This window comes from Pongo abelii, chromosome 18 (assembly GCF_028885655.2).
Source record: "Pongo abelii isolate AG06213 chromosome 18, NHGRI_mPonAbe1-v2.0_pri, whole genome shotgun sequence".
Classification (NCBI taxonomy): domain Eukaryota; kingdom Metazoa; phylum Chordata; class Mammalia; order Primates; family Hominidae; genus Pongo; species Pongo abelii.
Genome location: NC_072003.2, coordinates 4197987 through 4221318, shown reverse-complemented (window position 1 = coordinate 4221318; position 23332 = coordinate 4197987). Strand labels below are relative to the sequence as shown.

Genomic DNA, 23332 nt, shown 5'->3' with positions numbered 1-23332 from the left:
GACCAGTCTGATTGGTTGCAGGAGGCGACCAATCAGAGGCTGAAGTGAAGTTGCAACATTACACCTGAAGACCTGGCCTGGGACCAGTCTGGTTGGTTGCGGGAGGGAACCAGTCAGAGGTACTTTCCATTTTTCATCTGCCACAAGGTGCAAAGGGAGTAGCCTCTGATCCTTTTGTTAACCTGGGTATGGTTTTCCTTTTGATTCAGTTCTAAAAAGTCAGGGTGAATCGGCCTTAGGTTCCCTGCCTCCAGGCCCCTGCCAACCCAGCAACAACTATCCATTCCCTGTAGTTTTGCCTTTGGGAGCCTGTCATTAAAATGGAACCACACAGCATGTACCCTTTGAAGACTGGTTTCTTCCACTTAGTCTAGAGCTATTGAGATTCGTCCTGGATGCTGCATGGGTCTCTAGTTCGTTCTTTGTGATGCTGAGTAGTGCTCCGTTGTGGGGAGGGACCACAGTGTGTTTATCCATTCATCCTGGGAAGGACATTAGGTTGGTTTCCAGGTTTTGGCAATTATGAATAGTGCCGCTACAAACATTTGCATACAGCATTTTTTGTAAACATAAGGTTTGATTTCTCTAGGGTAAATATCCATGATTGGGGTTTCTGGGCGTATGGTCATTGCAGGATTAACTTTTTTTTTTTTGAGACGGAGTCTTGCTGTTGTTGGCCCAGGCTGGAGTGCAATGGCGTGATCTCAGCTCACTGCAATGTCCGCCTCCCGGGTTCAAGTAATTCTCCTGCCTCAGCCTCCCGAGTAGCTGGGACTACAGGTGACGCCACCATGCCCAGTTAATTTTTGTATTTTTAGTAGAGACAGGGTTTCACCATGTTGGCTAGGCTGGTCTCAAACTCCTGACCTCAGGTGATCCACCTGCCTTGACCTCCCAAAGTGCTGGGATTACAGACATGATCCACCGCGCCCAGCCTCTACTTTACTTTCATAATGGGCTTTAATTTGTGAATTAACTTCTTGATGCATCTGCTCATCCATCCATTCATTCATTCATTTCTATATTCACCCAAGTGCCTTACTTCTATCTTTGCTATTTCTTTGCCTTTGGAGCACTCTTTTGAAAGAGCCAGCGCCCACTGTCAGCTATCCAGCTGGTAGCACTGTCATCTGGAAGATTTTAGATACTTTCTCATGAGTGAATCTACACCAGCCTGAATCTCACACTACCTGATATCCTCTCAATCATAGCCACACCCAAGGGTCCTACTTTGCTGTCCCCACTGCCACCAGACCAAACACACCCCCTTCCCTGAAAGTCTGGGAGTCGGTTTCTTCTTCACAATAGAAGTTGGCCTCTGCTGATGATGCCTCAAACCTTCTGGAGCTGCGGGTTCTGACTTCTCTGCAGCCGCCTTCCCCTGGGCTGCCCTGGTCAGTGCAGGACATGGCGCAGCACCTCTGCCCTGCCACACCCCCGGGCCATTTCCTCGCCAGGCCTCATGCCAGACTTCTCCAAAGGACTGACTGCGTGTGCCTTCTCCACCTTGCTCACTCTCGCACACCAACCCGCCAGCCTGGCCTGTGCTCTTCACTGCCCAAATGCACCTCTCCCTGATGTGGTCACTGACAGTCTTTGCGTGGCCAGTGGCCAAACCCAGGCTGGCTTTCCTAGTGGCCTCATCTTCTCTCTGCAGCATTCACAGTGATCCAATTCTTTTTTTTTTTTTTTTTTGGAGACAGAGTCTTGCTCTCTTGCCCAGGCTGGAGTGCAGTGGCACCAATGTCCACCCACTGCAACCTCCACCTCCCAGGTTCAAGGCAATTCTCCTGCCTCAGCCTCCTGAGTAGCTGGGATTACAGTCACACGCCACCATGCCTGGCTAATTTTTGTATATATATATATATTTTTAATAGAGACAGGGGTTTCACCGTGTTAGCCAGGCTGGTCTCAAACTCCTGAGCTCAGGTGATCCACCAACCTTGGCCTCCCAAAGTGCTGGGATTACAGGCGTTAGCCATCACGCCTGGCCTCCCTCCACACCCCTTTGTCCCTCCTCAGAGCCCTGCTGGCCCACCTCCCTGGCCGTTCAAAACGTTGCAGCTCTAAGACTGCTTCCCAGGTCTCCCCACCTGCTGTCTTCTCCATGGTGATATTATGGACAGCGGATCTCCCACCTGCTGTCTTCTCCATGGTGATATTATGGACAGCAGATCTCTGGCCCTGAGCTCCCTTCTGATCTCATGGTATAGCCACCTCCTTGTCCCCATCACTTGAGCGTGTCACTGGCATCTTCAGCTTGAGAGATCCAGAACTGAGCTCCTGATTTTTCCCCCCTAAACTTTTACCTCTTCTGGTCTCACTCATCCGTCCATGTACTGAAGGCAGAACCCAGGAACCCAGGAAGTGTCCTTGTTCCCTTTGTTCACATCCTGTCGGTTCTGCCTAGACCTTAAATCATGAACCTGACTTAAGGCCACTCCAGCTTTTGCCTGGACCACAGCAGCAGGCCAGGAGTGAGCCCCCGCTTCTACTCCTGACACCTCCGGAGCCGTTCACCACCCACAGTTGTGTAGGCTTTTAAAAGAGCCATCCAGCCGCGTGGGATCCTGGATGGGATCCTGGAACATAAATCAGGTGAAAAATTAGTGAAATTCAAATCAAATCAAGTTCATCGTCTAGTTAATAACATTGTACTGACGTTAATTTCCTGTTCTTGATTATCGAGCTGTGCTTGACGTCGTACAATAAGACATTCACGTTAGGAGAAGTGGAGCGAGGGACATATGAGAACTCCCTGTACCGTATATGTAACTTTTCTATATGATTAACATTAGTTTGAATTAAAAAGTTTTTTAAAAAATTGGACGGGTGCAGTGGCTCATGCCTGTAATCCCAGCACTTTGGGAGGCCGAGGTGGCTGGATCACAAGGTCAGGACTTTGAGACCAGCCTGACCAACATGGTGAAACCCCTACTAAAAATACAAAAATTAGCCAGGCATGGTGGTTGGTGCCTGTAATCCCAGCTACTCAGGAGGCTGAGGCAGGAGAATCGCTTGAATCCAGGAGGCGGAGGTTGCAGTGAGCCGAGATTGTGCCATTGCACTCCAGCCTGGGCGACAGAACAAGACTCCGTCTCAAGAGAAAAAAAAAAAAAGTTAAAAAATTAAAATGCAAAATAAGAAAGAATCGAATTGTGTGCTGTCTTACTTAAAACACTGCAGAGCTCTTGTGTGTGCCTAGCATGTAAGTCAGATGCCTCTTGTCGTTTTGAGACAGAGTCTCCCACCATCCCCCAGGCTGGAGTGCAGTGGCATAATCTCGGCCCACTGCAGCCTCCACCTCCTGGGTTCAAGCGATTCTCGTGCCTCAGCCTCCCGAGCAGCTGGGATCACAGGCATGTACCCTGCCTGGCTAATTTTTGTATTTTTAGTAGACACGGGGTTTCACCATGTTAGCGAGGCTGGTCTCGAACTGCTTACCTCAAGTGATCCGCCTACCTCGGCCTCCCAAAGTGCTAAGATTACAGGTGTGAATCACTGCACCTGGCCAGGCGGAAACCTCTTAATGGCTCCCAGGGCCTGGCCCACCTCCCCAGCCTCATCTCATGCCACACTTTCTTCCCTCAGTCTGCATCGGGAACAGTTGCCATCTTTCAGCCAGGTGAGCACGCTGGGACCGTCCTTTCCATGCTGATCCCTGCATCCTTCGTGCCTTCCCCAGACCTAGGCCACCACAATTGCCTCCGTCTCACTGTGATGTCTCCACTTCAGTCTCATTTCTTCAGAGAGGACGTCCCTGACTCTGTCCAAACCGCATGTTGGGTATTCTCTATTGCAGGAAGCTTTTGCTTTCTTCCTGGCTCTTAATCGCAGCTGGTGAGTCGGGTCCTTGCTTGTGGATTCTCCCTGCCGCTGGTTCCTACCACTGAGTCAGGTGATGGACGCCATGTTCACAGTTTTATCACCAGCGTCTAGCGTGGCCTGCAGCGGGTGCTCCCATAGAACCCATAAACAAACAACTTCTTGTTTCTTATTATGTGAAGAAAGTTGATCTGTGTAATTCACTCTCCAGAGAAATGACAGCACTTTCAGTACTTTGTTCTGCCCTTCCTTGATCCCCATGCTCTTTGCAGATGGACCACTGTTGTAGAGATGTGATTCGATTCTGGACGTTTCTGAGCGTCCACGATGCTGCGCCTTCCCCCAGGTGCTACAGTACTGGCATTAATAAGACAGAGTCAATGTAAGGTGTTAGTAGGATTTAGAATAGGTCTAATCTCATTCTTAAAAGATTGCAGGAGCTTATTATGTGTTGAAAGAATGAATAGGATAAAAGTTATAAAGAAATTTTCTCCGTTTAATTTTTATTTATTTATTTATATTTTAGAGACAGGGTCTTACACTGACACCCAGGCTGGAGTGCAGTGGTGCAGTCACAGCTCACTGAGGCTTTGAATTCCTGGGCTCAAGCAATCCTCCTGCCTCAGCCTCCCAAATTGCTGGGATTACAGGAATGAGCCACTGGATCTGGCCTATTTTCTCCTTTAAAAAAAAATTGTTGCAGATATACACATATAACATATGCACAGATATACACATATAAATATGTACCTTATACATACATGTATATAATAAATACATACATATGCAGAATTGTGGCATAGTCTTTTTTTTTTTTTTTTTTGAGATGGATTCTCACTCTGTTGCCCAGGCTGGAGTGCAGTGGCGTAATCTTGGCTCACTGCAAGCTCTGCTTCCCGAGTTCACGCCATTCTCCTGCCTCAGCCTCCCGAGGAACTGGGATTACAGCATGTGCCACCAGGCCTGGCTAATTTTTGTGTTTTTAGTAGAGATGGGGTTTCACCATGTTGGCCAGGCTGGTCTCAAACTCCTGGCCTCAAGTGATCCTCCCACCTTGGCCTCCCAAAGTGCTGGAATTACAAGCATGAGCCACCATGTCTGGTTGTATTTAGTCTTTAACCTGTCCTCAGGCTGGTTCTCTCTGGGCAGGCAGAAGCATGGAAAGGGCGATGGGCCCTGGTGGCCACCTTTGAAGTATGGAGGCTCCGGTGCCACCCTGCCCTTAGGCTGGGCACAAAGGTGGCTGAGGGAAGGCTAGTCAGCCGCTGGAGGTGTCCTTTATGGTCTCAGTGATTAAAGGTTATATTGTCCATGAATTTAATTTTATTTCATGATGGAAAAGAGGACATTGCAAATTAAGTATGTCACAGAAAGGTAAGGAGCCAACGGGTCTGATAGGGCTGAGGGTGAGTGGCTTGCCATTGAGTTTCCAGAAGGCGTTATTATGGATCCTAAAGGGGATTTCATGCGTTTCAAAGACTCTAACAGAAGTGTTCTGATGAAGTGGAGTCTGGTGCTGGGACCCGCCACTTCAGCCTAGAATTGTCCTCGTGTAAGGCGCAGTAAAAACCCAGAATGGATGTCGGCGATAAGGGAATTTCTGGGATATGATGGGGGAACGAATATTGTCACCTCCATTTGTGTCAGGAAGTCTCAGTATGCAGATGAGTCACCTGCAGGGGGTGGCCTCCCAGGCTGCTGGTGGAGCCCGGAAGCAGGGGGCAGGCGTTTGGCCTCTGATACTCTCCTAGCTCTGAATTGGGATGGAGCTTGTGTATCTACAGTGTGCTCACACAGACTTGGTGCTGGTAGATGGTGAGGGGATAGGTTGGCAGGTGGGTAGGGGCCCTCCCAAGGCAGTAGGGACCTTGAGGAGGCTGGTAGAAAGTGGAGATTGCCCAAAGTGACCTGAATTAGATTTTACCTGGTTCATGAATTTGCCTGAGGCTAAGGCTTCAGCGCAAGGGACGGTGGAGTAATACCTTTCCTGAAACACCTGCTGCCGGCATGGCCTTGTCAGTTTCTGCCAGATCTTGTTCGCACTGTGGCTTCGAGCCTAGTTAAACATTCAAGCGCCATGCAGTTGGAGAGCACCCATGGCACGCCCATTGTGCAGCGGTGTGTTTAATACATGTGCTGCTTTTAATGGGTGTGAAAGATCAGAGAGCTTGGGTGTATGTTTTACCAACCGCTTTTTAAACTCACATAGTAAAATTTATAGTATATAAAAAGCAGAAAATATGGTATATCTTCTAAATATTCACATTTAAAACATTTTTTAGAAATAATATATGTCAAGCAAGGTCAAGCTAATGTGTTTATATAGGCTGTAAATCAGAGTTGTGAACCAGTATCTCATCCCACTTACAGGGTTTTTTTTGAAAATGTTAAAATGTTTCCACCTCTTTTGTTTCTTTATTCTTAAAGATTATCTCCTATTTTGTTCGATAGAGTAACTGTTTCTATTCCACTTTCTTTTTTTTTTTGAGAGGGAGTCTCACTCTGTCGCCCAGGCTGGAGTGCAGTGGCGCGATCTCAGCTCACTGCAAGCTCCGCCTCCTGGGTTCACGCCATTCTCCTGCCTCAGGCTCCCAAGCAGCTGGGACTACAGACGTGCACCACCAAGCCCGGCTAATTTTTTGTATATTTTTTAGTAGAGAGCGGTTTTCACCTTGTTGGCCAGGCTGGTCTTGAACTCCTGCCCTCAAGTGATCCACCCGCCTCAACCTCTCAAAGTGCTGGGATTACAGGCGTGAGCCACTGCACCTGGCCTATTCCACTTTGTAATTGGCTATTCCTGCTATTAATATACAGGGTACTCTCCCTCTTGTATTTGCGTCTAAATGTCATCTATAATAAATAACAGTGAATACTTACTGGTTTCATATTTAGCTTTACTTTTATCCCACCCATTTTCTTTTAGTAGTTCTTACCACTTCAGCTTTATTTAATAAAGGTAAAAAAGAACTTTTTGTTTCCAATTCATTCCTTTCACCAATAAGGAAGGATGTAGATCTTCACTGCTTAATACATAGCTGCCAGCCTCATGTAGCTGTTTAAAATTTAAGTGATAATTGAAATCATTAAAAAATTAATTCCTTGTTCATACTAGCTACATTTCGAGTGGTCAGTAGCCACATGTGCCTGGAGGCCACAGAACTGGACAGCTACAGGATGTGACCATCATCACAGGAAGTTCATAGAAAGTTCTTTTTTTTTTTTTAGATGGAGTCTTGCTCTGTTGCCCAGGCTGGAGTGCACTGGCGCGATCTCAGCTCACTGCAACCTTCATCCCCTGGGTTCAAATGATTCTCATGCCTCAGCCTCCCGAGTAGCTGGGATTACAGGCACCTGCCACCACGCCCGGTTAATTTTTGTATTTTTAGTGGAGACAGAGTTTCACCATGTTGGCCAGACTGGTCTCAAACTCTTGACCTCAAGTGATCCTTCTACCTTGGCCTCCCAAAGTGCTGGGATTACAGGCGTGAGCCACCACGCCTGGCATATATCTCTTCTTTAAGTACCCAGCTGTCTTGTTTGAGGCTAGTACCTCCACTAGTCTGGAACTCTCCTTCCTGGGCTTTCTGCCCACTTCCATCTCTCCTTTGACAACAGTGGTTTTTCCAGGATCTGTGCAGAGCTCAGCTTTCTGCCATAAGACAGGGGAGTTTCTGAAGACTCCTCACCCCTTTTGGGAGTGAGGGCTGCTGACTGAAGCTCCAGGTCACTGTTTTATGAGCCAGCTTTCCGTGTGTTGATGGCCGGGGACCCAGCCTTTGTCCCCTCCTCTCGTGCTTGGGCACTCACTACTCACTGCCTCGGTTTTGCTTTCAGTTTTGATTGTGCATTGAGTCCACAACTTCAATGGGATTTTCTTAAGGCATAAATGACAGTTGCATGGTGTGCAGTGGGAGAATAAATCGCCCAGCCTGGGACATCCCTGGGTGGCAGAGTGGCCCTGCTCTCAACTTGTGGAATGTGCAGCAACACCTTGAGGTTATTAAAAAATACCTGAGTCTGGGCACGGTGGCTCATGCCTGTAATTCCAGCACTTTGGGAGGCTGAGGCTGGAGGATCACTTCAGGCCAGGAGTTCAAGCCCAGCCTGGGCAACATAGTGAGACTCCATCTCTAAAAAAAAATTTTTTTTTAAAAAAAGGTGGGCTTGGTGGTGCACACCTGTCATCCCAGCTACTTGGGAAGTTGAGGTGGGAGGATCACTTGAGCCCAGGAGGTCGAGGCTGCAGTGAGCTGTGATCATGCCACTGCACTGCAGCCTGGGTGACAGAGAAAGACCTTTTTTCTTAAAAAAACAAAACAAAACAAAACACACACACACACACACAACTGTGATTCTTCCAGAAAAGGTCAGAAAAAGAAAGTCCAAAATACATAGTCCATAGTATTTCAGCCACCAGTGCTGCTGAAGTGAAATTAGAGATAGCAGAGATATCTCAGGAGAAAATGGAGGTTTTGGGGTTTCTCTGTTCATGTGCTCTGTAAACAAGAAAACACAGTCTGGGAAACTGTCAGCCTCTGCCCTAGCCAGTGTGCAAAATACTCTTCAGAAGAGAGAAAACTGGAAAACAAGTTGAAAACCGGGTGATCTGACAAGTGTGGAAATTCACAGCAAGCATGTGCCTGTGCTGCAAATATGATCTGGGAGAGAGCCAGGAGCCTGGATCAACATTTCCAGGAAGCAACAGGTGGTGAAGGCAGTGGCATGACTGCTCCCATGGAAGGTTAGTCATGAATGTTCAGCATCAGCCGGGCGCGGTGGCTCACGCCTGTAATCCCAGCACTTTGGGAGGCCGAGACAGGTGGATCACTTGAGGTCAGGAGTTCAAGACCAGCCTGGCCAACGTGGTGAAACCCCAACTGTACTAAAAATACAAATATTAGCCGGGCATGGTGGCAGGTGCCTGTAATCCCAGCTACTCAGGAGGCTGAGGAGGAGAATCACTTGAACCCAGGAGGCAGAGGTTGCAATGAGCTGAGATCATGCCACTGTACTCCAGCTTGGGCAACAGAGCGAGACTCCATCTCAAAAAAAAAAAAGAATATTCCGCAACTTAGAGGTTTTCCTTTGCATGATATGATGTTTACGGGAGAAGTGGCTCTGCAGCCTCGGTGGCCTTTCTTCCAGCTGAAGATGCCCACAGGAGGTGTCAGTGCAGGTATTACCACCTGTGGGTCAGAAGAAAATGCCTTTGCAAGTAAATCTCCTCCTGAATGAAAAGGCCCATCTGTGTTCCAGGCAAGGACAGTGGCCGCTTCTGCGTTTCTGTGGCCAAGTATCCGGCGTGCGGGTGTGGCTGGGCTCACCATGCTGTGCGGGCTACACCTGCTGCAGGAGAAGTGTGTTTGTGCTCGAAGAAGACAATGTGGGTGTTGGCCCGGCGTTTTTAGGTTGGACTACAATAGTGAGAGCTGCAAATTGGATGATTCTTGGAGCTATTTAATGAAGGTCAAATTTTCTTTTGTTTTATTTAATCTCTCCCAGACTTCTGAACTCTTGCCATGTTGAATTTTTAGTTCTTCAAGGTTATTTGGCCTTATTCTTGACTTACATGTTTTTCTGCCCTAGCTCTACCACATTATCTTTTTTTTTTTTTTTTTTTTTTTGAGAAGGAGTTTCACTCTGCTGCCCAGGCTGGAGTGCAATGGCACGATCTCGGCTCACTGCAACCTCTGCCTCCTGGGTTCAAGTGATTCTCCTGCCTCAGCCTCCCGAGTAGCTGGGATTACAGGCGTGCACCACCACACCTGGCTAATTTTTGTATTTTCAGTAGAGACAGGGTTTTACCATGTTGGTCAGTCTGGTCTTGAACTCCTGACCTCAAGTGATCCCCCAACTCGTCCTCCCTCCCAAAGTGCTGGGATTACAGGTGTGAGCCACCATGCCTGGCCCACATTATCTATTTCTAAGCCTTTAATATTTTTCATTTACCTACTACTGCTCATTCTACCTTTTATTCTCAGGGAGGGTGTATTTCTTCCCAGCTTTATTTTATTTCTTCTCTAAATCTCAGAATTATTGCACCTTGTTGATGTTCACATTACTGTATTCAGTTCATTTTATTATTATTATTATTATTATATTTGAGACAGGGTCACCCTGTCACCTAGGCTGGAGCGTAGTGACACAGTCATAGCTCACTGCAGCCTCCACTTCCTGGGCTCAAGCAATCCTCCTACCTCAGCCTCCCAAATAGCTAAGACCACAGAAATGCACCACCACCCCCAGCTTCTTTTTCTTTTTCAAAAAAACAGCTTTATTGAAGTATAATTCACATACGATGCAATTCGCCCTCTCATATGTACGATTCGGTGGTTTTTAGTAGATTCATGGTGTTGTGCGACCATCACCACAACCTAATTTTACATTTTCATCACCCCAAAAAGTAACCCTGCATGCATTTAGCAGTCATATCCTCTCTCTCCTAAACCCATGGCAGCCACTCATCTGCTTTCTGTGTCTACAGATCTCCCGATGCCACACATTTCATATAAAGGGGATCACGTAGTTCGTGGCCTTTTGGGACTGGCTTCTTTCACTAAACATCATACAGCTTTATTTCCATTTTCAGTGTATTCCCTTTTTTTGTTTTCAAGTATTTAGTGGCTACCTAGTCTCAGATTTTAAATTTAGTTTTTCATTTCTCTTCTTTCTATAATCTATTTTTCATCATCTACATTCTGTGCTTGAATCAGCACCTCTTAGAAACCTACGGATGAGCTGTTAGCTCTCTAGGGACAAGAGCGCGGTCTGGAACCCCCTTCCCTGCTGCAGATGTGACCCAACCCCCTCCCTCTGCAAACGTGACCCATTCCCCTCCCTCCCATCTGTGACATCTGGTGCATTTGGTGCTGTCATTTCACAAATAAAAGCTGATCAGCTGGTGGTCGGTTTCAGTTCTGGTATCTTTCCCCAGCTCTCTTGTTTCATAGCCTCTTCCCATTATTTAAACTCTGCTCTATTACAGCATTCTTAATAGTTATTGCAGACCTTCATTTCCATTTTGTTGTCTGCAACTCATTGTTGAAGTGCCGTTTGTTGCTTCTGAACAGCCCAGAGACACTTGAACTTGAATGCGTGTGACTCTTCTTGTGGGTCCAGATCGTCACTCACTGACTGTCCTCACATTCACAGCTGTTCTCAGGACAAGCACTGTCTTTCCCTTTTTCGCATGTCCCTGTTTACGTGAATCAGCTTATTTAATCCTCACAACAGCCCTGTGCTGTGGTATGACCATCATATCACAGCATTTTCGTTTTCTTTTTTTTTTTTTGAGACAGGGTCTCATTCTGTCCCCCAGGCCGGAGTGCAGTGGCACGATCTCGGCTATCTGCAACCTCTGCCTCCCGGGTTCAATTTACCTGCCTCAGCCTCCCGAGTAGCTGGGACTACAGGCACCTGCCACCACACCTGGCTAATTTTTGTATTTTTAGTAGAGACAGGGTTTTGCCATGTTGGCCAAGCTGGTCTTGAACTCCCAACCTCAAGTGATCTGCCCACCTCCGCCTCTCAAAGTCCTGGGATTACAGGCGTGAGCCACTGCGCCAGCCAGCATTTCCATTATCTAGACAAGGGAACTGAGGTCAAGCATTGAAGTGAAAGTCACCTAGGTTGCTTTTCTTCTTTTTTAACTTATTTATTTGTTTCAACCCTTAGCCCAGATCCTAACCTTCGGTAAGTACTCGGTAAGCATTTAGCTTGCTGGGTGCGTGAATGAGCAAATGAGCAAATGAATGACAGAGATAGCACCTGGTGGGCTGTTCGCTGATGTGCCGGATGTGCCAGATGTGTTGGGTGTGCTGGGTGTCGTCTCTCAGAGACTCATTTCTACAGTCTTTTTGAAGGCTTGTGCTAGTAAACCCTAATTCAAGAGGTTTCTTAGAGGTGGGAGGTGAGGGTCTCTGAAGTGTGTGGACTCCTGGACTCTCCCTATGTTAGCATTCTGGAATGTAGCATTTAGCAGTGGGGCATTTATTAACGCGGAATACAGAAGATAAGAAGCCAGGCCAGGCGCGGTGGCTTACGCCTGTAATCCCAGCACTTTGGGAGGCCGAGGTGGGCGGATCATGAGGTCAGGCGATCGAGACCATCCTGGCTAACACGGTGAAACCCCGTCTCTACTAAAAATACAAAAATTAGCCAGGCATGGTGGTGGGTGCCTGTAGTCCCAGCTACTCGGGAGGCTGAGGCAGGAGAATGGCGTGAACCCGGGAGGCGGAGCTTGCAGTGATCTGAGGGATCACTGTACTCCAGCCTGGGCCACAGAGCAAGACTCTGTCTCAGAAAAAAAAAAAAAAAAAGCCAAAACAGGGGAATGTGGTCACTCGGGGGATGCTTGTCATTCCCATTTGACTGTGATGGCAGCTGTGTAGCCATTACTGGGAGAGAGAGGGAAGCTGGGTATAGAAGGTACCTGTTTAGAAGCAGGGGTGGGGAAGCGGGAGGGAGGGAGAGAGAGAGAGAGAGTATGCGTGCGCACACTCTAAAATTTTGTTTTCTGTCTGGGTGTGGTGGCTCATGCCTTTAATCCCAGCACTTTGGAAGACAGAGGCAGGCGGATCACTTGAGGTCAGGAGTTCGAGACCAGCCTGTCCAGCATGGCAAAACCCCGTCTCTACTAAAAACACAAAAGTTAGCCAGGCATGGTGGTGCACACCTGTAATTCCAGCTACTCAGGAGGCTGAGGCAGGAGAATTCCTTGAACCCGGGAGGCGGAGGTTGCAGTGAGCTGAGATCGCGCCACTACACTCCAGCCTGGGCAACAGAGCGAGACTCTGTCTCAAAAAAAAAAAAAAAATTTTTTTTTTGGTTAAGCAGAAGATCAAATTAAACAGGCAAGGTGCCTACCCTTTGTTTCTTTCACTTTATTCCATAAATCCATGTCATATTTTATTATTTGGGACGTCTTTTTTTTTTTTTTTTTTTTTTGAGACAAAGTCTCACTCTGTCGCCCAGGCTGGAGTGCAATGGTGCGATCTCGGCTGACTGCAACGTCTGCCTCCTGGGTTCAAGCAATTCTCCTGCCTCAACCTCCTGAGTAGCTGGGATTACAGGCATGTGCCACCACACCCGGTTAATTTTTGTATTTTTAGTAGAGACGGGATTTCGCCATGTTGGCCAGGCTGGTCTCAAACTCCTGAGCTCAACTGATCCTCCCGTCTCGGCCTCCCCAAGTGCTGGGATTATAGGCGTGAGCTACCGCACCTGGCCTGGGACTTCATTTGTTAAGAAGAGGTTAAGTTTCACCAGCAGCCATTTGTAGTAGGAACTTGCGATTTATCATCAAATATTGGGACAACCAGAACAAATCAGTTCTTATGATTATTTATTGTACATATGAGTAGGAAGGACTTACACCCCTCCGGAGAGCATTTTAATGTTAACACGTGAAAAATACTCTCTTTTATACCAAAACTTTTGTTCTTCTTACGCAGAAAGAATAGATAATTATAAAATATATCTATAACTCCATAGGCTTTGGCTATTTGGTAGATTAAGAGTACTTTTTATCTTTATTTTTCTTATTGGCTGATTACAGTTTAGTTTAAATAACTCTCATGCCGCTTGGTCATTTCCAACCTAGTCGTGAGGAAGAATTCGATGCAAAGTGAAAGACGTTTTTGGAATGTTTCTGAACCAGCCCAAGCTGATTGCCTCTTTTCTGTTTATTGTTTTAAGTCATAAGTGACGTAAGCTTCTAGGCATTTGTTATGCTATGTGGCTGGCCCCAAAGTCATGTCTTAAAACATTCTTTCCTTCCTGATTATTCTTCTCTTTCTTGTTTTTCTTTTCTTCTTTTTCTTTCCTTCTCTTTTTTTTTTTTTTTTTTTTTGAGACCAAGTTTCACTCTTGTTGCCCAGGCTGAAGTGCAATGGCATGATCTCAGCTCACTGCAACCTCCACCTCTCAAGTTTAAGCGATTCTCCTGCCTCAGCCTCCCAAGTAGCTGGGATTTACAGGCGTGTGCCGCCACACCTGGCTTGTTTTTCTTTTTTTCTTTTTTTTTTGAGACACGGTCTCACTCTCTTGCCCAGGCTGGAGTGCAGTGGTGCAGTCACAGCTCACTGCAGCCTCGACCTCCCGGGCTCAAGTGATCCTCCCATCTTAGCCTCCTGGGTAGCTGGGACCACAGGTGCCACCACACTCAGCTGATTTTTAAATTTTTTATAGAGATGGGATCTTGCTATGTTGTCCAGGCTGGTCTCGAACTCCTGGGCTCAAGTGATCCTCCTGCCACGGCCTCTGAGAGTGCCAGGGTCACAGCTGTGACCCCCGTGCCTCGCTGTTGTTCTCTTTCTGTTGAGTTGGCAGTCAGATCCTTGATTCTTGGTGGCTGAGGGTATCTCAGTCCAAGGCAAGAATCCCACAGAAAGAGACCAGGACAAATGAAGCCAGAAATGGGCCTCGCCCATCACTCTTTTCCAGAATGGGCTTTGTCAGTCACTCTTCCTATACTTGGGTCACCAAACCTGATCACCAGTATGTGCAAAGTGCAGTTTTAGTTTTCAAAGAAGTGACACTATACTTAAGAATACTTAAGAACGTTAACTGCGTTAACCTCCTCCACACACGCAGCCATAGACAAATTCCCCCGTCAGAAAGGAGCCCATTAGGAAACGCACACCCCTCTCTGTAGCCTTTGTAAAATTAAGCAGATAAAAGGCATCGCTGTTGTTGAGGTTTAAAATCAATGGATAACCAGGAAAGAGTATAAGAAATCATATTAATTATTTTCCTGTTTACACTATACTTAAATCATTTAGCTGCCTTTTTTTTTTTTTTTTTTTTTTTGGGACCTTCTGCAAAAGAGCCATTCTAATGAACTTGGACCCCAGGGTCCATGTGTGTGGTTATTCATTAAATCATGTCACCTGCAGAGTCTCCTGACTTAAGACTTTCGCTGGGCTTGAACTCAGTAACTTGTCCTGATGTATTTTTCAGGCATTTGTGATCAGGCAGCTGAGCTCTGCCTTAGCTGTCAGGATGATAACCCTTCTGGTTCTGACAAAGGGTTTCACTTTAAATTTAGCTTTCCATATTGAAGCATAAATAAAAAGATAATTTATTTCCCGATTTTGTTTGTTTTGGACACGGAGGTGTGTTTGACCTTTGTAACACTAGTAGGATCATGTTGTCACTACCGGTTGGTCATTCAGCGCTTCCTAAAGAAAAACTCAAGTCAGAAACAAATCAGGAGCAATTATTGATTTAACAGTTTTGCAAATGCTTTTGTACATAGAAGGCGCATGAAAAAGATTCCAGTGATAGGCAGATCAAACACCGCGTCGATAATCACAGCTAATGTCGAGTGCTTGCTGCGTGCCAGGCAGTTGCAGAGGCTGTGTGCATGTTGATCATTTAAGCCTCACATGCGAGCCGTGGGGTAAGCCCTGCTCCTGCCCTCGCCTTAGAGAAGAGGAAACTGGGAGGCAGCGATGAAGCAGCTCACTTAGATCACGGGATTAGGGGGCGGACCTGGACCCGGCTCCGAGGCCCCCTCCAGCCGCCAGGCCCTCGCCCATCATGCTTGGTTGCTTGTAATGGGAGCCTTGCCTCTCTCCAGCAGTTTGTGGGGAGTAGGTTTCCCGTTTCCACCGTTATTTCCTGACTCCCGTGCCTCCCAACTTCCCACCCGCTGTGGCTGGCATTTCCACCAGCGCCCTGGCTTGTCCTACGCCTCATGCCTCCTATGCAGCTCTTCCTCCTTCTCCTGCCCCCCTGCTGCCGGTGGCCCCAGGATGGAGGCTTCCCAGGATGGCCCACACAGTGCCCTGCACAGGTGCTGTGGCCCAGCCCTGGCCATTCCCTGCACACATTCTCTGCTCCAGCCACACTGAGCTCCAAGCCATCCTTTAGCTATGCCTGCTGCAGGCCACCTCTGTAGAGGGCCTTTCCTGACCTGTTCTAGTAACCCCTCTGCCTGGTGTCAGCCACCCCCGCCCCTGGCCTGGTTTGCTATTGCCGGGCTGACCTCGCCCCATCTTTCAGTTCTCCCTGTGGAGGGTGCTGATCCGTCTGTCTTCATCTGCTTGTGAAGCAATAACAGAACAGCATAGGCTGGGTAATCGATACAGCACGAGAATTTATGTCCTCATGCTTCAGGAGGCTGGGAAGTCCAAGATCAAGGCACCAGCAGGTTCAGGTGTCTGGGGAGGGCTGCATCTTCTGGAAGGGAGAAGAAAACGGGAGGGCAAGCGAGAGAACCCCTTGCAACAAGCCCCTTTCTGCAGGCGCCTGATCCCATCGCAGGGGAGGAGCCCTCCTGGCCTCGTCACCTCTTAAAGCCCTGCTTCCTTAAGACTCACTCCACAACGCCTGAACTTTGGAGGGGACACATTTGAGCCACAGCCCCTTCCTTCCCGAGGCTTCTCAAGATGCCCCCTCCTGTGCTTCCTGGAGCACCCGTCCTTCCTTATCCTGGGACTTGGCATGCCTGACCATGGGCATACCTGCTTGTCCTGTTGGCCCCTCTTTAGGTAACAGGCTCCACAAGGGTCACAATCTCTGCCAAAATAGTCACACATCGTCCCTGCACCCATCAGTGTGTAGTAAACAGGAAGTGCTTAATAAATGTTTGATGAATAAGAGTGACTCAGTAATCCCAGTACAAAAAAGCAACAGCAGACGTTGGGGATGTGCTTGAGGCACGTGCCTGGCTTGTGAACAGAGGCTGCCGCTGCCGCTCCGTGCTACTGCGGGGTGCCCCCTGCTCCGTGCTCCCCGTGGACGGCCGTGCTGAGCGCTGTGAATGTGCTGGCTGTCCCGTCATGCTCCAGCTCTTCAGGCCTCCCTGCTCAGCCTCTCTCGGCTTCAGTTGCCATGCACTTCCAGGAGAGGCCATCTTGACTTTCTCTTGCAGTCCCGGAGCCACACAGGGAGCAGGTGCGCAGTCACCTGGGCGAGGGCCCCTTCCTGGGTTTGAGAGGCAGCCTGGTTCATGCTCCTAGGGCAGCCCTTGTGCATGGGGAGCTGTAGCCTCAGGCAGGGGTGCCCTGAGCCAACAGCACCTGGCAGGGCCAGCCAAGACATAATGGAAAACCTCACCCTTCAGCCGCAACTTTTCTTACCTCCTACCAAAAAAATGTCCTTTCTCTCTCAGTGTGTGGGGACTGCGGTCTCCAGAGTGGCCATCCACAGTCACACTGGCTGTCAGTGGCTCCTGTCACCACCCTGCCACCTGGTGACTTGTGGGGCACACTCAGGAGTCATGGGAAGGAGACCCTTAGAGCAGCCCCAGACAGGCCTTCTCGTGTGTACTTCTTTGATTAAGGCGGGAATAAGCCCTGCCAGCTCATCGTCCTCTCTTGAGTCCACATAGGTTGCATTTTTTAACTCTGGCAAAGTGAAATGACAAAGTCAGTCCGGTGTCGCCTGGGACAGGTCTGAGAAATTAGTATAAAGACGCCTTCACTCCTACGTCGTATTCCAGTTCACGTTTCCATTTCAGTGTATACATGTTACAGCCGTGATTGATCCTGTACATAAATTGGGATGTGGGTTTTTGTTGGAGAAAAAAATGCACAAAAGTTAAGGACCTAAGTAAGAGTGAAAGATTTCCACTGGACCGGGTGCGGTGGCTCACACCTGCAATCCCAGCACTTTGGGAGGCCAAGGTGGGCGGATCACTTGAGCCTAGGAGTTCGAGGCCAGCCTGGCCAACACAGTGAGACCCAATCTCAAAAAAAGAAAGAAAGAAAGAAATAGCCAGACATAGTGGCGGACGTCTGTAGTCCCAGCTACTCAGGAGGCTGAGGCTATAGGAGGTGGAGGCTGTAGGGAGCCATGGTTGCACCACTGCACTCCAGCCTGGGCAACAGAGCAAGACCCTATCTCTAAAGGAAAAACAAAACAAAACATGAAGAGTTTCTTGGGGCCAGTTGGCATCTAAAAATATCTAAGTCTTTTGATTCTCAGCTATGACCTGGCTACGCTCTAGGATGTCTTTACGTGTTTCCAGGACTCTTGGCAAATTCTCGAACAGTTGACTTAAAAAGATAAGCCATGTAGTATTTTTACAAGGAGAGAGGGAGGTGAAGCGATGAGATGGGGCCATACTTATAAAATGATTTAGGATTATTGATGAAGTAGTCCCTAGGTTTCTGATGAATTAATTTTAAAGCGCTGACCAAATATGTACCCAGTGTAAGAAGCCAGAGTCGATCAGTGTTGTAGACATGTCACCTCTCGATGGCATCTTTCCGTGCCATACCCTTCATGACCTGAAGCTGGAGCTTAAATCCTTTAAGAAGGGTCCCTGCGACCGGGTGCAGTGGCTCACACCTGTCATCTTTGGGAGGCCAAGGTGGGCAGATCACTTGAGGTTAGGAGTTCTAGACCAGTCTGGCCAACATGGAGAAACCCTGTCTGTACTAAAAATACAAAAATTAGCCAGGCGTGGTGGTAATCCCAGCTGCTCAGGAGGTTGAGTCTGGAGAATTGCTTGAACCCAGGAGGTGAAGGCTGCAGTGAGCTGAGATCGCACCATTGCACTCCATCCTGGGTGACAGACTGAGACTCCATCTCAATTAAAAAAAAAAGAAGGGAGCCTGCTTTGTTCATGATTTTATTCTCGGTGTGTGGCATACACCAGGCCTGAAATAAATGTTATTTAAATGTTAAATTACATTGTCCCTCCTTCCGATACATTTGCCATCTGGTTAAATGCCAGTGAAGTCAAAGGATGGATTCCTTTAAATAAAGTTTGCTTTTTTTTCAAAAATTCCTTGGGCTGTTTCTGGAAAAGCTGCTCCTTTGCCATCTTCCCAGCAGATTCCCAGGGCAGGATCCACCCACCTGTTCACAGCTCCTTCCAGTGCAGCGTGGGTCCGGGTGTTAGCTCAGCCTCGAAGGAGAATTGTAAAGATACAGGTTAAGTGTCCTTTTGACCACCTTTTTTTTTTTTTTGTATATGGGGGATTTTGTGAGACAATAAAATGCATGTGGACCTCAGTTTAACAAAAGCTGAATGTTCCTGGGGTGAGTGTTTGAATCCAACAGGAAATAGATGCTCAACAGCTCTGAGTCTGGGGAGGTTTTAATGGCCTGTTTGTCCACGGTAGGGTCTTGTTTTTTGGGATAGTTTTGCAGCCTCTGACACAGGTAAGATGGTCAATACCGGAGGCTGTCATGACATCTAGACTGACCGTTATGAAGGCACTCACTGGACTGGTATCCACAGATGGAAATAAACCCAAGCAGTGTCTAGGGTCAACCAATCTGCTTTGCTGCCTTCACAGGGAGGTCCTGGGACCCTTTTATGGAGGCACTTTTTAATGCTTATTTTAACCCTGAAGGTAAAACATGATACATGCAGCCATTACTCCAAGAAAACGTAACGTGGGTGACTGGTGTGTCTCAGGGGCCTACCGTCTCCCTGAGGCCGCACCTCTCCGGAGAGATCGTGGACGTCCATCATAAACTATGACCTATTCACATTTTCACTTTACTCTCAACTTTCCAGGAGTGAGTCCTCCCCAGAGAGCAAGACGGAGCTGCGTTTCAACAGACGGTGCTTTCAATCTGTGCTGATTGTAACTTTTATCCATCATAGGTTTGAAGACATACCTGATATCGGGTCAGAGAGCCAAGGAGTCTCGCTGCAGCTGTGCAGAGGCCTTGCTTTCTGGCTTTGAGGTCATTGACGGCTCACAGGTGTCCTCAGGCCCTAGGGGACAGGGGACAGCGTCATCAGGGAATGTCAGTGACTTGGCGCAGACTGTCAAATCCTTTGATAACCTTAAGGTTAGTTTTTTTTTTTTTTTTTCCTACTTCTAAAACTTTCTATTAATTCTGCAGTAGAGCACGTGAAATAATAAGCAGCCTCCAGGTCTGAGGCAAACAACTTGGAATGACCTTCGATTTGGTTTTCACGATTTTAATATTTAGTCTAAAGTTAGTAGCATTCTGCATTTTTAATATCCTTGCTTTTTGACATATGACGCACCTCCATTGCCTTTCCATTGCATAAGGATGCTTCTCATTTGAATTATTAGTTATTTTCTCTTCCTGGGACCTGTGGTGCCTTTTGGGATTTCTAGAAGCTGGTGATAAATGACAGTAAAGGTGGCTCTCCTTGGCACCTTGGGTGGAGAGCTAGTTGATAATCTGATTTCAGAGACCACTTTCTCAAATACTTCTACGTCTCTTGAAATCCACTGTTTTATGATTACTTGAAATGATGTTGGTGTGGGTGAATCCTGGGACGCAGCTCACTGAGAGGACAGGCTGCCGAGAACATTGTAGTATTTCATTATTGGAACCAGGATCTCCTGGTAGCCGCCTAGAAGTGCCCGTTTCTGCACTGACCTGTCATCATAAACTACCAAGGAATTGGCGTGGTCGACCTTGGGTGTGTGAAATTGTTTCAGTTTATGAGCTGCTCCTCCACTTTCACATTTGATTTAGTTTCCCCACTGGTACCTTCTGTTTATTTTTATAGTTTAAACATCTACTGTCTCCATTATTAAAATGAGACAGAGAATCAAAACAGCTCTCCTATGCTGCTTTGTGTTCTCAGATAACACAGTGGGGTATGCGTGAGGATGGCGGCCAGTGGTTACGGCTTCACCCAATATGTCCTTGCCTATCCACATCCATTCACAGGTTTGAAAGCCGCTATTGGTATTTACGATGAACAGTCTTCATTATGTGGCAGTCAGCTGTGGTATGCAGATTACTTACTGGGTCAGAATACATAGTGCCTGTCGCCCAGTTACGTGTAACGATTGCTCTTGGGTTCTGTCAACCCCGCTCGTGGATCGTGGTTGTTGGGTGCTTTGTTAGTGTAATGCAGGGCTTCTCGCCTTGGCACCGCTGGCATTTTGGACCAGGTAGTCCTGTGTTGTGGGGCTGTCCTGTGCACTGTCAGATGGCTGGCAGCATCCCTAGCCGCCACCAGCCAGATGCCAGCATACCCACCCGTACCCTACTCCCCAACTGTGCCAACCAAAAATGTCTCCAGACATGGCCCAGTGTCCCCTGGGGGTGCAGAGTCACCCCTGGGTGAAAACCACCAGGACAGTGGTGTTGGACCCTCTCTTCCCTGTACTCTTGGCACATGCGTAAAGCTCATGTATCTGAGATTCCCTGGATGCCTGCAAACTTTAGAGACAGCCACCTTGCCTTGGCTGACGTTTTGCAGGAGTCAGAAAATGGAGCTCTGGGCTCCTAGACAGCGGACCTAGGCAGGGAGGGGCTGGTGTGGGGAGGAATCGGGAATGGTTTTGCTATTTGGGGAAAAATTGTTTCCTCCAGCCTGCAAACTGAGCTGTATTTAAGTAGTGAAAGACAGCCCAAGCCAAAAATAATTTGTTGTGTTTGCCATTTCAGCTTCCACATATGTGTGTTTCTGTCCGTTAGGGGATGCGGTCGCAGAGTTCACCATATCATGTGCTCACGGGTTTAGTGACCACAGTTTTAGCAATGGCGATTCTACACTACACTGTACTCTAGGCATATAGATTTGTTTTGATCGGAATGAGCAAAAACCATTTAGCATATCTTCTTGGCATGTAGAGATTTTCCAAATATTGTTGAAAGTTTCTGAGAATCTTGTAATCTGTAAAGTTGACAGAAGGCCGGGCATGGTGGCTCACGCCTGTAATCCTGGTGCTGTGGACAGCCGAGGTGGGAGGAATGCCTGAGGCTAGGATTTCCAGACCAGCCTGGTCATCGTAGCAAAACATCATCTCTACAAAAAAATTTTAAAAATTAACTGGGCTTGGTGGCCTGTGCTTGCGGTCCCAGCTACTTGGGAGGCTGAGCCAAGAGGATCACTTGAGCCCAGGAATTTAAGGCTGCAGTGAGCTATGATTGTGCCACTGCACTCCAGCTTAGGCCACGGAGTGAGACCTTGTCCTGTCTCCAGAAAAAGGGAGGGGGGCGCTCAGTGGTAAATTCAGGAAACTCGGGATATTCAACACGGAAAGGGCTTCTTTACTGCAGGACTTCTCAGAGCCTTCACTAGGCTAGTAGACAGTAGCTAGGCCTTCAGAGGAGGACGCGGTATATACAGCATTCTCAGGCCTCTTTGAGCATAATTGTTTTTTTTTCAAGGTGCACCTTGCAGGGCTAATGTGGTCACACCTTTTGGGGGAATGGTCATGTAGTAAAAGGAGTTTCATGCCAAGGACCAATACATTAGAGAAAAGGTGTTCAGGAAATGTTCCCTGAAGGAGCATGCATAGATTTTCACTTGTGTCCTGTTCCTGCTGCTGCTCACTTGCGATACTCATGGCTTCTCTTTCTCCTGAACTGTCTGCATTCACTGTTCAGCTCCGCCACGCCTTCCTGTGCCTCCGCAGCTGATAACGCTGTTCCCTCGTCTCCAAATTCTCAGTCCCTTCAGTCTGTCCCCCTTGGCTGTAACATACACGATCTTAAATCTTTGTTTCCTATGCGCCTTCCTGTGAGCTCTTTGCATTCAGAGACTGAGTGTTAAATAACTTAAATATTTCCCAAGTGTTGAGCATGGTGCCTGGCATGTAGTAATTAACAGTTTCTTTTTGGCTTAAGTTTTTAATTCTTTAATTAAACACATGGAGCGATGCAGCTCTGCAGAGCCAGGCGAAGGACTGAAGTCAGAAGCCCGAGCGGAACTGTGTAGAACCAGGGCAGCGCCCACGAAGGGTTTATTTCCTGCCCTTAGCATGTGTGTCCTCTGTGACCTTAAGTCATCTCCCAGGTGATAGCTGGAAAATTCTTATCTAATGTAACATAACCTGTGTACTGTAACAACTTACCAGGAAATGATAGTGATGTCAAAGGCCAAGGCTTTGGTCCTGAAGTCATAGCTCAAAGGGAACCCTTTCTACACCCAAGTGTTGGCTTCTTTTTTTTTTTTTTTAAAGAGATGGGATCTCGCTCTGTTGCCCAGGCTAGAGTACCAGTGGTATGATCTTAGCTCACTGCAGCTGAAAACTCTCGGGCTCAAGTGATCCTCCCAAGTCAACCTGCTGAGTAGCTAGGACCACAGGCATGTGCCACTATGCCTAGCTAATTTTTAAATTTTTTTTTGCTATATTGCCCAGGATGGTTGCAAACTCCTGGGGTCATACCATCCTCCTGCCTTGGCCTCTTAAAATGCTGGGATTACAGGCATGAGCCACTGTGCCTGGCCTTGGGTTCTTGAAATGACCAGCAGTGAGAGGTCCTCACTCGAAGGGCCCTGACATTGCGTAATGTGGGGGACAGATACTGCCCGAGTGAAGGAAGGAGGGGGTCAAGAAGGAAACCAAGGAGTAAGCATTAGACGTGAGGACGCTGCTGTCAGCATCATGGAGGGAGGCAGAGCACGGCGGGCAGGGGCGCAACTTGAAACAAGACCCTTCTCAAAGCCTTGGCTTTGCGACTGTGAAGAAACTGCAGCCAGGTGCGGTGGCTCATGCCTGTAGTCCTAGCCACTCAGACAGCTGAGGCAGGAAGATCGCTTGAGCCCAGGAGTTAGTGGTTGCAGTGGGCTATGATGGTGAGCCACTGCACTCCAACCAGG

General features: G+C 47.8%; 1 protein-coding gene across 3 annotated transcripts in view; it reads left to right on the top strand.

The window, feature by feature from the left end:
* The window catches only part of ADCY9 (adenylate cyclase 9), a 153919-nt gene that overhangs the window by 89584 nt on the left and 41003 nt on the right, over nt 1-23332 (top strand). For all 3 annotated transcript variants that reach the window (XM_054533357.2, XM_024233847.3, XM_024233848.3), the window contains exon 3: nt 19394-19584. In XM_054533357.2, the coding sequence (XP_054389332.1) occupies nt 19394-19584 (191 nt within the window). The remainder of the gene's footprint in view (nt 1-19393; nt 19585-23332) is intronic.